The sequence below is a fragment of the Sander vitreus genome, chromosome 18 (genome assembly GCF_031162955.1).
Source record: "Sander vitreus isolate 19-12246 chromosome 18, sanVit1, whole genome shotgun sequence".
Lineage (NCBI taxonomy): Eukaryota > Metazoa > Chordata > Actinopteri > Perciformes > Percidae > Sander > Sander vitreus.
Window position 1 is genome coordinate 11,815,703 of NC_135872.1, and position 15,380 is coordinate 11,831,082.

At 41.8% G+C, this 15,380-nt stretch overlaps 1 protein-coding gene across 2 annotated transcripts in view; it reads left to right on the forward strand.

Annotated features, from left to right (window-relative positions):
- The window catches only part of LOC144533072 (pleckstrin homology domain-containing family G member 1), a 47,426-nt gene that overhangs the window by 13,010 nt on the left and 19,036 nt on the right, over positions 1-15,380 (forward strand). For both annotated transcript variants that reach the window (XM_078274186.1, XM_078274185.1), the window contains exon 2: positions 10,003-10,574. In XM_078274186.1, coding sequence (XP_078130312.1) covers positions 10,152-10,574 — 423 coding nt within the window. In that variant the 5' untranslated portion in view covers positions 10,003-10,151. The remainder of the gene's footprint in view (positions 1-10,002; positions 10,575-15,380) is intronic.

Genomic DNA, 15,380 nt, shown 5'->3' on the forward strand with positions numbered 1-15,380 from the left:
ATAACGATATATATCGCGATATATAAATTATAATAGAACCATTTCAGACCAGGTTACATAGACCCTAAGGAAAACCAAACTGCTAAATGAATTTTTTTTTTAAAGAGAAAGAAACGTAGTATGTAGTTTTGAGAACATTTATTGTTCAAAACTGTAATTATACAACATAATGTTGCAGATAAATAAAATTCAAGTACACTAGTTGCAGAGACTTTGATAAAGAAAAAGCTTAAAGTATTGGGTGTCTTCTCTTTAGTGCAAACCATTCTAAAAGGCACTACACTTTAGTTTAAGTCCTTGGTTCTTAAATGCCACCCAAGATGCAGAGAACAGGAAAAACTGGTGTCTGTTTAGTTAAGGAACAGACACTGTACTGAAAATACTTTAAGTATTAGGTAAAGATGCACAGATACTTTAAATAAAAACATATTTCAAACAAAGTTTCTTACCTGCAGCCTAATGTAACGCATTTGAGCACACACACACACACACACACACACACACACACACACACACACACACACACACACAAACACACAAACACACAAACACACAGGACAGTCGGGACCTTTCCCGGTGGGCCGGTCTGATAATAGTTATACATTGCAAGTTGTTAGCAACACCATCCGGCGGCCTGGCACCGCTGCCTGCTGGTCAAACTGTGCAGCCTCTACTCAACCCGTACGGCGGGCGCCGTAAACTTCCCGGTACATTTTTTGGTCCCACTCCACCGCTGCACACACACACGCGCGCACACACACACACGGCCGTATGTTCAGCGGGAAAGTATGACGTCTGCAAACACCGGCTGCCAAGATTCCAATCATCCGTTATATAGGCTCCGTGAAAGGCTCCATGGTACGGCTCGACCACAGGTCCGTTGTAGCAGCTTAAATCCAAACCAAGTCCAAATAACGGATGTTGCACCGGTCTTTTTCACCAGCTGCTTGTTTCGCTTTCAGCCATGTTTACTCAAGATGACGATGACGCGTTGCAGCCGGTTGCAGCTCGTGGCTCTAAACTTCGTGGGTAGATTGCGTCATCAACATGAATTATCGCGATAGTGCAATATAATTAAAATCTCTATCGTAGGCCAATTTTGTATCGTTTATATTGCATATCGTCTCTATCGCCCATCCCTAGTACCGCCTATGGCGCCATTTTGATGCTAACAAGCACTCACCCCCCGTTAGCATCCCATTGACTACCATTCATTTTGACGTCACTTTGACAGCGACTAACTTTACATCTGAAGCGTTTAAAGACTTTATTTGTCCATTGTTTATTTCTAAATGTTTATTTCTTTTTTTTCTAAAAAAGGCTCCATTACCTTGTATCTCACGTTATGGCTCCGTAGCAGACATTTTTGTAAAAATAGACTAACGATTGTGTTATAACCACGGGACTTACTGTCGCATAGTAGAGGAATTACTGTATAGTACAGGAGAAGCTCGCAGGCAGTTTCGACTTACATTAGCTGTTTAAGTTACTAATGTTAACTAGCATTTTAGTTAGCAATAATTAGCCGGTGTCCATGTTATCTCCTTACAAAGAACGTAGAACATCATTTGCCCAAACTGCATTTTCAGTAAAAGGGGCAAAATTATGGAACTTTCTGCCAGACCACTTGAAATGTATCCCAATATTAGCCACTTTAAAAAAAAAAAAAATAATGTAAATCTGTATTTTTATTTGTAACCAAAAGCCCTACTAGGGACAAGTGTCGAGAATTAGCTTCGGCTAACAACACTATGATACATACATCAGATGACTGTTGAAGTTTATCAATGTTTTTTTGTATCTGTCCCTATCTAAATAAACCTTTAAAAACTACGCTCTCCGTTTCTCTGCAAGATTGGGAATGATTGAGATTTCTCTTGGCACAGCTACCAGAAGACTTACAACTTTCAGACAGGTTGCTCACGTCGTCTCTCTCAGTTGGAGGCTGCACAGTAATGCTCGGCGCTCACCGGAAAAGTGCTTCTAATAGCCTTCACTGGTCTCCGTCCAGAGCAACGGGATCTGTTGGTCCATTCTATGGGTTTACTCTAGCCGCTAGCTAACAGTAGGCTAACATTACCTGCTGCCAAGTGCATTGTGCTAACTAGCGTCACATGCAGCGATGTTTCAGTTGCCTCTAACGTCCGTTTCGGAGCATCAGAGGGCAGCGCTGGCATTTCAGTGGCACCGAAATCCGCGTTACAGTTTTTCTTGATTGCTTTGACACAGCAGTCAACTCAAACTCCACATTTTTCAAAACAGTTAACACACAGACCGATGGCACTCATGGTCAAAATGACACATTTTGTTTGCAAAAGGCTCTAACCGTGCCAAAACATTTAAAATATGCAACAAAAGCTAATTTTGCCTTCAAACAACACAACTTGCAAACAAGTGTATGAGCTCTTCCAATCAACCATTACACAGTAGACAACAAAATACTAAATACAGCACTCAGTGTGAATCAGTGCACCATTGCTTGTCACTGTAGCCTATTACTCTACGTAGCTTTCATGCCAGTGACATTTGTTGTCAAATTTGCCTTCTTGCAAAGAATTGGATCCAGAATCAGAAATGCTTTGATGCACATTTTATTGATTCCATTGATTCTTATTTTCAAACTGTGGCTGAAAACTGAAATACTGTAAATATTACACAAAATACATGTAAACCAAAATAAAATATATTAGAGTATAAGAAATTAAGAAAATAAAAATTAAAATCTGTTACAGTAAAGTATAAACATCTATTACTGTAGAGTATAAGAAGTAGCCACTATTGATAATCAGTCTCTTCTGTGTGATCAATAACAGTTGCCCGAATTTCATCAGAAACCTGAGCCCTTCCAACTATACCTCCACCTCGCACTCGGACTCCTCTTTCTTGGACCCCTCTACCTCTTCCTCTCACTCTCATCTGTCTTAGACCTCTTCCATCCATGTTGGCAAAGAAAAACACAGACGCTGCACCTTTAAGGCCTGCAGACTGATTGCTAATTGAAGATTTGTGTGAAGGAATGTCAAACAGGTGCTTCAGTGATGTCATACTGATGTAGGTAGTTTCTAATAGTTAGGAACATATGGTTTCTGTTTGGTTACCATAGCTAAAACAATGGAGTTTGGACTGCTTGAATGACATCCGTGTTAACTGTTCTGCAAAAGGGTGGGGAAAATGTGTCAATCCAATGAGAAAGGGTTAACACATTTGCAAGAGGTGTCATCTGCTCTGCTGAGACAGTGATGATGAAAACCGAGTGGATCCCAGTTTCTTTAAGCAGGTCAAAGCAATCAAGAAAAACTGTAATATTCGGTCCGGTATACCGGTTGTGAAGGCACCGGTGCCGTATTAGCACTGGATGTCGGTACCCAACCCTAGTCCCAGGTGGTGTTTAGCTTAGCTTAGCATGAAGACTAAAGCAGGGGGTGAAAGCTAGCCTGGTTCTGTTCAAAAGTATGCCTACTAACACCTCTAAAGCTCACTAATGAACATGTTGCATCTCGTTTTTTTAACCGGTACACAAATGGAAGTGTAGTAACGACAAGCTGTGGTTGTACAGGGAGTTGTGTGCTGGAACTATTTCCAAGGTATTAACTGAGCTTTAGAGGTGCTGGTAGGCGTACTTTTGGGCTTTAGTCAGAGCCAGGCTAGCTGTTTCCTGCATCTAGACTAAGCTAAGCGTATCCCCCAGCCACTGACCTAATCACAGATGTTTGAATGAGCATATTTCCCAAAATGCTGCTTAGACTTTAAAGTATAATATACACTCTCCTTTTAGTGCTGTATTGGTCCCCACTAATTCCTTAGGAAAATATTTGGCTTTTTAGCTGCTAAATGCTCTACTTTCTTTACTAGCTAGTTGCTAATGTTGTAGTATTGTTTGGCTTAAAAGGCTGGATAGCAACTGCAAAGTTTCCACAATTCCTTGTGGTTTGTCTCTACGAGTGGCACCTTTCACATTACAGATAGTCATTTGATCCATTGTTAAGTATTGATTGGAAGATTGATTGGTGCAGCTAACTGCTAAGTCTAAGTCCAAAAATCCTACAGAGCCCTCAAGTCCCTCTTCACTGCAACATTACGTACATGTTTTTATTTTTACAGGAATATCAAATGAAGTTAATTCCTGGTTACCTAGTTCCTAAAAAGGCAACAAAACAAAAACAAATTTGAAATACAAGCTGAAAAACACGAATGAGAGAGGAGTCTTATGTTCTGAATCACATCTTTCTCTTATTTTAATTCTGCTCCACTGCCGTGCCAAGGAAAGCAGGAAGGAATTAGAGCGTCCAAAAACTGAAGTGGCATGAAACTGTATTTTTCTCAGACAAGTTTGGAACTGATTCACCGTGCGTGTGTCCATCCAAATGTTTGTACTCCAAAGCCTGACCCAATTTTTAACAATTACAGATCAGAAAGGAGAAGGAATCTGGTGGGTGAAAACACACACACACACACACACACACACACACACACACACACAAACACACACCCTTGGCTTTTGGATAAGCAACATACTGCTTTCAAGTTACCGTACACAATGCACAAAGGGTTATATTATATTACATACCATGACACTAATAGGTAACTGACCATTTTCTTTGCCCTTTGACAAATCTATAATATATCTTTCCTTATCACAGTAAGTGATATATGTAAATCTATATTGTGTGTGTATGTTCCACACAAAGTGTATTAGGTTTATCACTCCAAAGATAACACTAACTGAGCTAATAACTTAATGGTCCTCACACCAGCTATTGCGGCTAGATATGGGCAGGCAGAGTGTGCACACATGCAACCTGTCCTGCACGCGCGTGCACACACACACACACACACACACACACACACAAACATACAAGGAGAGCTAATACAGAGAAACCATGTTTCCGTTTGCCGTGAAACCCAAACACCACAGAGAGAGATTGCTCGATCTTGTGTTTGTCCAGCCCCTCCTTCCTACCTTCCAGCTTCATGTTTGGGGCACACCCTGGCTGTTTCCTGGGTGAACTGGCTCTTGTACACACACAGACAACCAGCACCCCCACCCCTCTCCTACACACACACACACACACACACACACACACACACACACACACACACACACACACACACACACACACACACACACACACACACACACACACACACACACACACACACACACACACACACACAAGATGGCTGAGCTTTAGTTACCTCCTGTCCTGATTATGTTCAACCTTATCCTTGTAAATTATCTCTAATTATGCTCCTAAACATGCAGGTTGGGACTGTTTCCTGCCAGACTAGAGAGAGAGTAAATCAGAGTGTCTCAACAACCTGGCTTCTATCTCTGGCTTTCATTTAACTTGAAAAAGACAAAGGGCTGGGGCGCTTTATCATTTTAGCCCAAGTTTAATAAATTGAACATCAGGCCTGTCTGGAAGGCAAACCAGACTGAAGACTGAGCAGACAATGTACACAGAGGGTACAAAACACTCTTTAGGTTACAAGTAAACAGTAACATAAAAAAAAGGTTGAGATTGACTATTGACTAAGTATCCTTATTAATGGTAATGAAGATGCAAATATAGCTAACAATGATTTAACAAACACTTATATGTCAAACTGGATCGACTTGACCATCAGAACACTGTTCATGTTCATTCGTACCTGCGCATGTATATGACAATGTGCTTAAACTGATAACTTCCCTCCATTTGTGCAGTCAGTCCGACACGCAAGTCCAGCCAGGTTTAATGACTCCTGCTACACTTCGGTTACACTCTTTATGGTCACCTGAAGTGCTCTTTATTCTGGAGTGGTCAGCAAACAGCTGTCAGTCCTCTTTACGGCCCTGATGATCTTCACAAGTAGCTCAAACAGCACTAACAGCTCTGTGAGTGTTTTGTAATAGGCATGTGAAAATGTGGATGTTTAAGCCATAAACAAGTTCAAAATATTTCAAAGTATTATGTCGTATGCAGATGGATACAGAACAGCTACAAAAGAAGCCTGTGTTTATTTTAAGTTGCTTGTTATCCCTAATCATTGGGTTTAAAAACCAAGTGACAATGTGTAGTATGCCGGTTTCAGCAACAAAGCCTTCAGTACAAGCGACTTCCAGGGAGTATCCCTTAGCAATAAAAAAAGCAATAAAAAAAATAAATAAATCAAAGAGGGGATTTCGTACTGAAAAGACTCACTTTAGAAAATACCCACTTGGTTTGGCTACCTCTAAAAGCTCACATTAGATTTGGCTGAAGTTTGAAAGGCATTTATGCAAAGTGTAAAGACTGTGTCGTGCAAGAGAGGGAACAGGTGATGAGTTTTGAAAGGAGGAATGATTACAGTGACAATGAAGGGACAGATACGCTGTGGATCAGGCCACGCAGACCGCAGACTTGCATGCAGTTCTACTAATGCTAGGTTGGGTGTCTGCGTTTGGGTGTCAGCATGCAAAGTCCATTCAGTCATGAATTTTGGGCTGCATTGGGACAAAATTTATGTCATGCAAATTAAATTAACACTTTCTGGTGTGAGCAGACATTAAGAAAGAGGATGTTAAAAGAGACATTAACATCATCATTTACAACCTGATATCAGCGAGAAGAGACCAGGACAACAGGCCTGCATGTCAGCCAGCTGAAATAATGTGCCCCTTCTCACCCTCTTTATTTTTCATTAATGTCAGTTACATCGTGCCTGTCTGTCTTGATTCCTGACATTCTTTTCTTCCTTCTTCCTATTATACATCCAAACTCAGAATATGTTTTGGCAGGTCATAAAGTAACGTCAAGTTCACTGTGTCATATGAGCTCCACAGGACATTCCTATGGGCTCAGACCAAGCCTCTCCAAGCATATACTTTACTATGTAAAAATACACATTGACCAGCCTGTGTATATGGCTACAGACCACCAGGGCTCATATTTGCATTTGGAGCATATGTGTTCATAACACTCCCTATTCACACTAAAATTACTGAGTCTCATCTAAAGGGACCATGTAAGAGGATGTCACTAAGGCCGTTGTGTCTCATTACTTTTGGAGTTACAGGGAGAGTTCCAGACCTTTAAATTGCCTTAAGTGTTCATGTGTGGACATATTTTAATTAAATTCTAAATGTAGATTCAGGAAAGCCAGCTCCTCAGACTTTTTCTGAAACAGAAAGTTGAATCAAAATAGAAGATCCACTGAAGAATAAACACATTTAAGACAAAAGGAAAGCAAAGCCAGGAAATGTCAAACTGAAACAGGCAGAATAAGAAATGTTGCCAAGAAATGGTTTAGTGTTAAAATATCTTTATCCCAAGTGGGTGTAAAGCAGGTAGAATGTACTTTTGTGACAGGTTTGCACTCTCAAAAGCACAATTAGGTAGTAAAAGGTGCAAAGCTGGTCTCACAGGGACAAGAGGACATTTAATACAACATCTAGGGTTGGGTACCGACATCCGGTGCTAATACGGCACCGGTGCCTTAACAATCGCTATCTACCGGACCGAATAATAACGCAGATTTCGGTGCCTGATTTCGGTGCCACTGAAATGCCAGCGCTGCCCTCTGATGCTCCAAAACGGACGTTAGAGGCAACCGAAACAGCATGTGACACTAGTTAGCATAATACACTTGGCAGCAGGTAACGTTAGCCTACCGTTTAAACCATGGAGGTATTAAAAGAACAGTTAAAATGCTGACAGCTAACGCGGTGTGACTGTATTTTACTGTAGAGGATTCCAACACAGACGTAGTCTGCATCTGCCGTTGTTGGAAAAACAACACAGATGGTGCGTTCACTTGAAACTTGCCTCGCCAGCCTCATGGTGCATTCAAAGTTATTGTAAAATACCCTTTTATCATCTAGTGGTTGTTTTTGTCGTTTACCAGCAATTTACTGGTGAAATAAGTTATTGTTATTACATTTTTAATAAATCATTTCATTTTGACCATATGGCCTTAGCAATAAACAAGCCGTTCTTAAATCGTCGTTTTGCGCTCCTTTTTTTTTTTTTTTTTATCTTGTCACAAGTATCGGTTCAGGCACCGGCACCGTTTTAAAAGTATCGTTTTGGCACCACTATCGTAAAAAACCCAAACGATACCCAACCCTACCTGGGACTAGCTCTGACATGACAGTGTTATCAACTTTTTTTTCCCAAAATGTTAAACAAATTAAAAGTTAGATAAATATCTAGAGCAGGAACATGCGGGTTCTATTTCTTAACTTGGTATCAGTACAGTCATGGTTGCCAGAATCAAACCTGTGATCTCTCCATCACAGACCAGTCTAACAAGCATGCCTGCTGCTAAAGTGCTTTCAAAAGAGGTGTCACCATAGCAAAAAGACCTCCAAGGTACCTATTTGAAAGGTGAGAGAGCAGGATTCTTTGAGCTTGTTCTCAGTTTCACATTCCATGTTTTTGAATGCCAGTCTGTGATCTACGATGCTTTGAAGTGAGACGTGTTTAGGCTGAGCCTGTGCTGCTGGCAGAGAGAGAGCGACACTGTCCTATAGAGCATTGGATCTCAATGTTGCCACAATACCTGTGCTGCCGGGTCACTGGTGTATCAAGCTTTGGTGATAAAGACTGGTGTCAAACTCCCACTGAGCTGGTATGAGGCCGTCTCATGCCGTCCTTCCCTTGCTTGTCTGCTCTCTTTATTTGCCCCTTGTTCTTACCGTCAAAGCTGGCCTTTCTATGAAGCGAGTCCTTGGAAAACATTGAGGGGAAACTTGGAAGGCTTCTATTTGATATGCTGCATATGTGGTTTCACTTCAGCTGGCCTGGCTGTGGGGCCTTGGGAGCCGGTAATCATGTCTTAACAGATCTCTTTACACAAGGTTGTGGGGCAGCTTGGCATCAGCCTGACGCCAAATAGACCCCTGTAGCTGCACACACTACACAAACACACAAGCTTGTCTCTCTTCAATAGAAATAGGGCTTTCATTCATTGCCTCAGAGTGGAGGGTTCTCAGCATTACACTCCTAATCTTGTCATTAAACTCACACTAAAATCGTTTTTTCTGTCTTGCTGCAAAAACACTCACACATGCACATTTATCAAATACGTTAGAAATCAAACGTTTCTGTTTCTTGTGTTTGTGTGTTTCTTTGGGTGGAACTCAGGACAAATCTGGGAGGGCTAGTGGTCCGCGTATGGCGGGTGGTCAGTCAGACTGTGGTCAGTTGGAATGTCAGGAATTGGGATGCTAAACAGAAAGAGACTGTAAGAATATGAAACTGTTAAAAAGTTACTTACAGTGAGTCTTTTTAGCACTTAGTTTGAGAGAGGGAAATACAAGTCGGTGGCTGTCGAATATGTGAATTGAATTTGAATTTTTTTTTTTCAAGATTATTTTTTTGGGGCGTTTCCCTTTTATTTGAAAGTGGATAGATATGAAAGGGGGAGAGAGATGGGGTATGACACAACTCAGCCAACATGGGGCGAACGCTCTTACTGGGTGAGCTAGAGGCCGCCCCAATTTAATTAGAATTTTAAGGGCTCTGCGTGTGACTTTCCAGCATCAGTGAATCATTAGACCATTCATTTTGGGAGTCATGTCATTTCTGTAAACAATGACATTTTACACTTTGCCTGAAATACTTTAACTTATTACACTTAATATGTATGTCCGATGTTGTGCGCTGTGCTTTATAGCAGAAAGGAAAATAAAAATAGGAACGAGGGTGGTGGTGGTTCTTGTAGTTTTTACAAATCTAAAACTTTGAGTTTAGTTTTTAGCTTAGGTTCTTCCAAAGGTAGATATGAAAGGCCAACGTCATCTCAGTGCTTGCAAAGTAACCAGTAAATTAGACCAAGGCATATAGGCTTATGCACTTGACAGTGCTCTGCAGTACAACTTGAGCCATGAAGAACCTTGCCTCGCTGGAGCTCTCACAAGCCAGTGGTTTCATTTAAATACATGAAAGTGTGTGCAATTGTTGGTCTGAAAGAGAAATTAGAATACAATTGAATTGAATTGAAATTGAATCTCTTCCCTTCTCTCATTTCCCTCTCTAGACGATTATAACTACCTGCCTGATGCGTTACCTCCTCTTCCTGAAGTCCCGGACTCCGGCGCAGCCCTGAGCTCCGTTGACATACCGGCCCGCTGCCTCCGCAACCCGGCTTTCCGCCACACCTCCTCGCGCTACTGCTCTGCCCTCAGCATGGACTCCTCTCCCGACAGTGCCGAAAGGCCGATCAGCTACAGCTCCACGTCTTCCTCTGCTTCCTCCCGCGACAGTCATTGCTCGCTGGGCAGCCGCTCCACCCTCGTCCCTGCCCCTCACTGTAACCCGGTGACCTCAGACCGGGACTCCGGGGCGATTCGGTTGGAACTGGTTCCGGCCCGGCAGCTGGGATGCCGAGAGGAAGATGACAAAAATGATGGCGGGGTGGACACAGGGAGGGGACAAGGGAGACAGGGCAGTGGACAGACTGTGACAGAACATTCAGAGCCTGAGGTGGGCCCAGATGGAGGAGAGCGGACAGGTCCGGTGCAGGGACCCAGGTCGTATGTGGACCGGGTGGTGCAGGAGATACTAGACACAGAGAGAACCTACGTCCAGGACCTGCACAGCATTGTAGAGGTAAGGAACACTCAACCACAATAATATGTTAAATAAAAACAAGCTGTGTAAGAAATCCTACATTTGGCAGGACATCAAATGTAGAGTGAGGCCTTGAACACATTTGTGTTCATTGTGACGTGTATGTGAATTTAAAATGATGATTTAAAATTGAATGAGAAATAATCCAGATTCCTTCTTTGTTTTTCTTGTTTTATCGGCATGATTTAAATGATTAGACCTAAAGAGACAACATTTTTCAATATAATTCAAAGAGGAAAAAGCAAACATGAGAGTAAAGTCAGAAAAACAGTGTTGATTTTGTGTTGCACAAATATATATATATATCTTTTATATATATATATATATCTTTTTTATATATATATATATATATATATATATATCTTTTTTATGCTTTTCTGTTAATCATGTCTCGACCCCTGATGAAGCTTATCTGGTGACCCCCAGTTTAGGAACCACTGTTCTAATTCAATAAATAGAGGCAGAAACTGAAATGGGGGGGCATACAGTTTTATATCTTTTGAACGTCCCATCTTTGAACTAAAATGATTTCCTGATGACCCAGTTTAGACCCAAGCAGCAGAGGAACGCCAGGAGCAATACAGGGCTTTAAATCAACAGATAACACACATCCTTTATGTCTTTGTGGTTTTCCTCACACATAACACACAGCTCCTGTCCTGCTGGGAACTTCCAATACAATAAGGTCACCTGCACTTGCAGGTGGGGTTTGGCCGAGTTACACGACACCGGTGCCTTTGTGCTGCAGGCACAGGCACACATTCAAAACTATAGACGTTTTTAAACACACACACACGCACAAAATACTGTATGCACACACTCAGATAAATACACTCTTTTGTAAAGTTGGCTTTGAACTGCAAGGATACACATTGCCTCTTGTCAGTGCTTTAGTGGCTTTGTTAAGGAATGGGTGTAGTGGTTTGTATCAAAGGTTGCTCTCCTTTCTCTTCCCCTCTTTGTTTCCCTGTTCAGCTCTTTTTGGTTCTCTGTGAACGTTAAAATTCATATCCTCTGTGCTCAAATGTGGTGCGCACATGTGATGTGTGTTTTTCATTTGCATTCTGCAGTTTGATTTTTGATTGTGGTGTAAATTGACGAAAACTTGTGTATGGAAATTGTTGCATGTGTTGGAGCTTTTCCCACCTTTTCTCATGTTCTCCCTCTTAACAGTGCTTCCTCCCCCACTCTAGGCTGCCGGTCAAGGGCCATTATGTGTATTTGTGTGTGCATGTGTCTGTGTGGGGTTAGAAAGGTGTATGGCTGTTGTCAAAAGAGAGCAGGAAACTCATATTCCCAAGAGACGGGATAAGAAGTGGGAGTGAGGTTTAGTTTTTGTGATTTTGGCCTGTCACCCCTGATCAATGTCCTCCCCTCTCCTGCTCCTCCTTTCCTCATCTCTTCAGGACTCAGAGGTGAGGGAAAGGGGGAGAGAGAAGAGGAAGGTAGGGAGAGGGATTTAGCTCTGAGATAACAATACCCAAAGTAGGTTAGGACAACACTGAACAGAGCTTAGGAGCTGAACTTAATAACCCTCTACTGCCTCTACTCTGCAGACCACATATTGCCATTAGAGAAGCAGACCACCCAGTCCTGCAAGACCACACTTACATGGCAAAACAGCTAATTCTTCACCAGTACTTTGGAAAAAGTACGTGCATTTAGCCTTTCTTCACCCCTTTAATGACAGTTCCAGTGAGTGCACAGGGGATGGATTACACTGATTGTATCTTGTTTGAATAGAGCTTTTAACATGACAGTTTACCTATACTGAGGAAAAGACTCAAGCTGCTGGACAGCATTGACCCATCTATTATCAGCACCGTCCTTCATCCTTTATGAGCTGGTCCTGCAACTCCCGTTTCAATAATCCCTTTGCCCATGCTGCTTCCTGCAATGGAAGAGGGTGTGACAGCCTTAACACAAATATTTATCCAGACTCCCCTGGGCTCACCTGTGATTCATCTGTCAGCGGCGGTGTTATGGTCCACACACACTCATACTCTGCCTGCCTGTGTGTGAACTGTATGTGTGGATTTAGACTACTCACAGTACATGTGTAAGTATCGCATGGTTTGTCGGTTGGTGCAAGAATGAATGTGTTTTTACTGGGGCCCTGAAAGCTCAGCGTACTGCAACTTAGGAAAACACATACGACTAGACAAAAGACAAACAAATAAAGAAAATATCTTCACCAAATACAGAATTGTGTTGCCAAAACAGAAAACACAACTAAATGCAGAAAACACATCGAAAGACAGAAGACACAACCAAAATCAAAAATGATTGCAAAAACAGGAAACCCAACCAAATACAGAAATGCTGCAAGTTGCAGAGAACACAATGGACATTAGTTAGAAAACAACAGAAGTTTCCAGGGGAACTAAACATATTACACCTGCCATGTTGAGTGTCCCATGGAAACATCTGTTGTTTTGTAACTGTCTGTCATGTTCAGTGCAATTTGCAACGTTTGTGTGTTTTGGTGAAGATTTTTTCTATATTTTCTTTGTCTATCTATTTGCATGTCTTTCCTTGAGTTGCACTGTGTTGAGCTCTCTGGGCCACCGTACACATCTGTGTGTGAACATTGTTTGGGTGTTTGTTAGTTCTGCTTGATCACTCCTCCTCGGCTCCAACAGTGTGTGTGTAATGAGGCCAAATCCGTCATCCACAAACAACCTCAAAGACAAAGCTCTGATCTTTCTTCCCTCCTCCTCCTCTTCATCTCTTTTTCCCTTATCCTGCTCTGAGACCTGGAACGCATTTGCCATTTGAAGTTGACCAGGAATTTGGAAATAAACTGGGAACATCACTTGCAGAAACATTGAAAGTAATCAGATATGGATGTTTGCAGTCGTCTTTCTCTGGAGGAATGACTTCCTTCTGGGGTGCAGAGTGAGGGATATGTTTGGTTTGTAGGAAAATAGTGTGTACTTGAGAAGGTTAATTGTTAACATGAAAAAATATCAAGTTTGTACATGTTATGTCTGATGCTTTATAGGTAGTGAACCTGAAGGGGTGTGTGTGTGTGTGTGTGTGTGTGTGTGTGTGTGTGTGTGTGTGTGTGTGTGTGTGTGTGTGTGTGTGTGTGTGTGTGTGTGTGTGTGTGTGTGTGTGTGTATGTTGCCCATTGTTGAGCTCAGTCAGGCTTTGGCTGAGTGTGATGAGTGAAAGGGGTCAGGCCAGGTCAGATCCATGACCCCGTGGCTAATAAAGCATCACATTACACATCAACTCCGATAGTCAACAAAATCTAAACATGACCCTTTGCAGTGACCCCAAACACAACCACCAACATGCCAGTTAGTCTTATTCTGTAACTCAAATTCAAAATCTTGGCCTAAAGTGCTTGTATAACCTTTAAACCCCAAACATCCAACAGTTGGAGTTAACTCTCCAGACTTTAGCTGAGATCATTTTGTCTTTGCATCCCTCCGTTTGCCTAACCAAACACAATTTAATGGCTCAGGCTCAGCTATTATAATAATAATGATAATGATGGCTAAATACATAAAACATTACCAGGAACCGAAACCACCAGGGCAGACTGGAAATTAGGCAAACAGTCTAAAGGGAGTAAGCAGGGAGAGTCTCTCTCTCCTCTTTGGTCTCTTAAAACACAAGTGTTGTGTGTGTGCTGAAATGATCAGTGTGGGTGTGCGTTCAGGGCAGCCTGGTACTTTTCTCAGTGTTGTAATGTCTGTCCTGCCCAGTTGCAGACTGTGGTCTGGTTTGAAAACTGTTACTGTGCTGCTGCCACCATGATGCTTCCTGCATTGATGGTTGAGATCATTTTGTGGATGTGTGTGCACTGGTGTTTCAAGTGTTCTTTCCTGTGTAACTGTGTTGTCTGATGTATTGACTGGAGACTGTGACGACATAGTATGGAGTGCAAAGGACATATGTGACACAATAATAACAAAATAATTGCACCTGGAAGGAATGAAGTGCAACAAAAATGACTTCCAGCCTGCGGCAGGAGATGTGAATTTCTTACAAAGACTATCAGTGCATAAGAAGAAACTTGCAAATGAGAAACGTGGAGTTATAATCAGTGCCTACTGGCCACTGGTCCATCTGTCTCTCTCTCCCCATCTCTCACTTTCTTTCTGAGACATGAGGCTGGTGTTTAATCAGCACTGCTCACTGACAGCAGTGATGGAGTCAATGATAAGAGCCAGACAGTAAATTCCTCTTGAAAAGACTTTTAACGGTTTTCCAACATGTTAAACCTGCTGTCTCTTAGCTTTCACCTGACCCAGGAATTAATTTACACTAAACCAGATAACCTTTGTTGTTTCCTTATCAAGCTGTTTACACTAAACAACAACACAGTCATTGTCAAAAGAGAGTCGGCATAAATTGTATTGTGTTTTATGCGTTGTGTGAGTTGCATATTTTATGTCTTTCATTTATTCATTGTACAGCACTTTGACACACTGGTTGTTTTAAAGTGCCCTACAAATAAGGTTTTAATTGATTAATGTATTCATTTATAAAGGCTCTGACAAATGGAGTGAAAGTATAAAATCTTCTATGCAACCACAGCATAATGCTTCCTTCAGCTGTGTATCTGGAAGCTATCGTATCGTACAGCTAGAGGATTAAGCTTCAAGACTTTGTGTAATTTATTAATTGATGACAAATGTTCCACATTTTGTAGCTGGGACTGAGACACATTAGCCTGACATCGTCAGACCAAATCACAAATGCCAATTATCTGCCAGAACAAATAAAACATGAGCTTGCAGATTTGTCTAGTTCCCAGGCAAGAGTTGCATA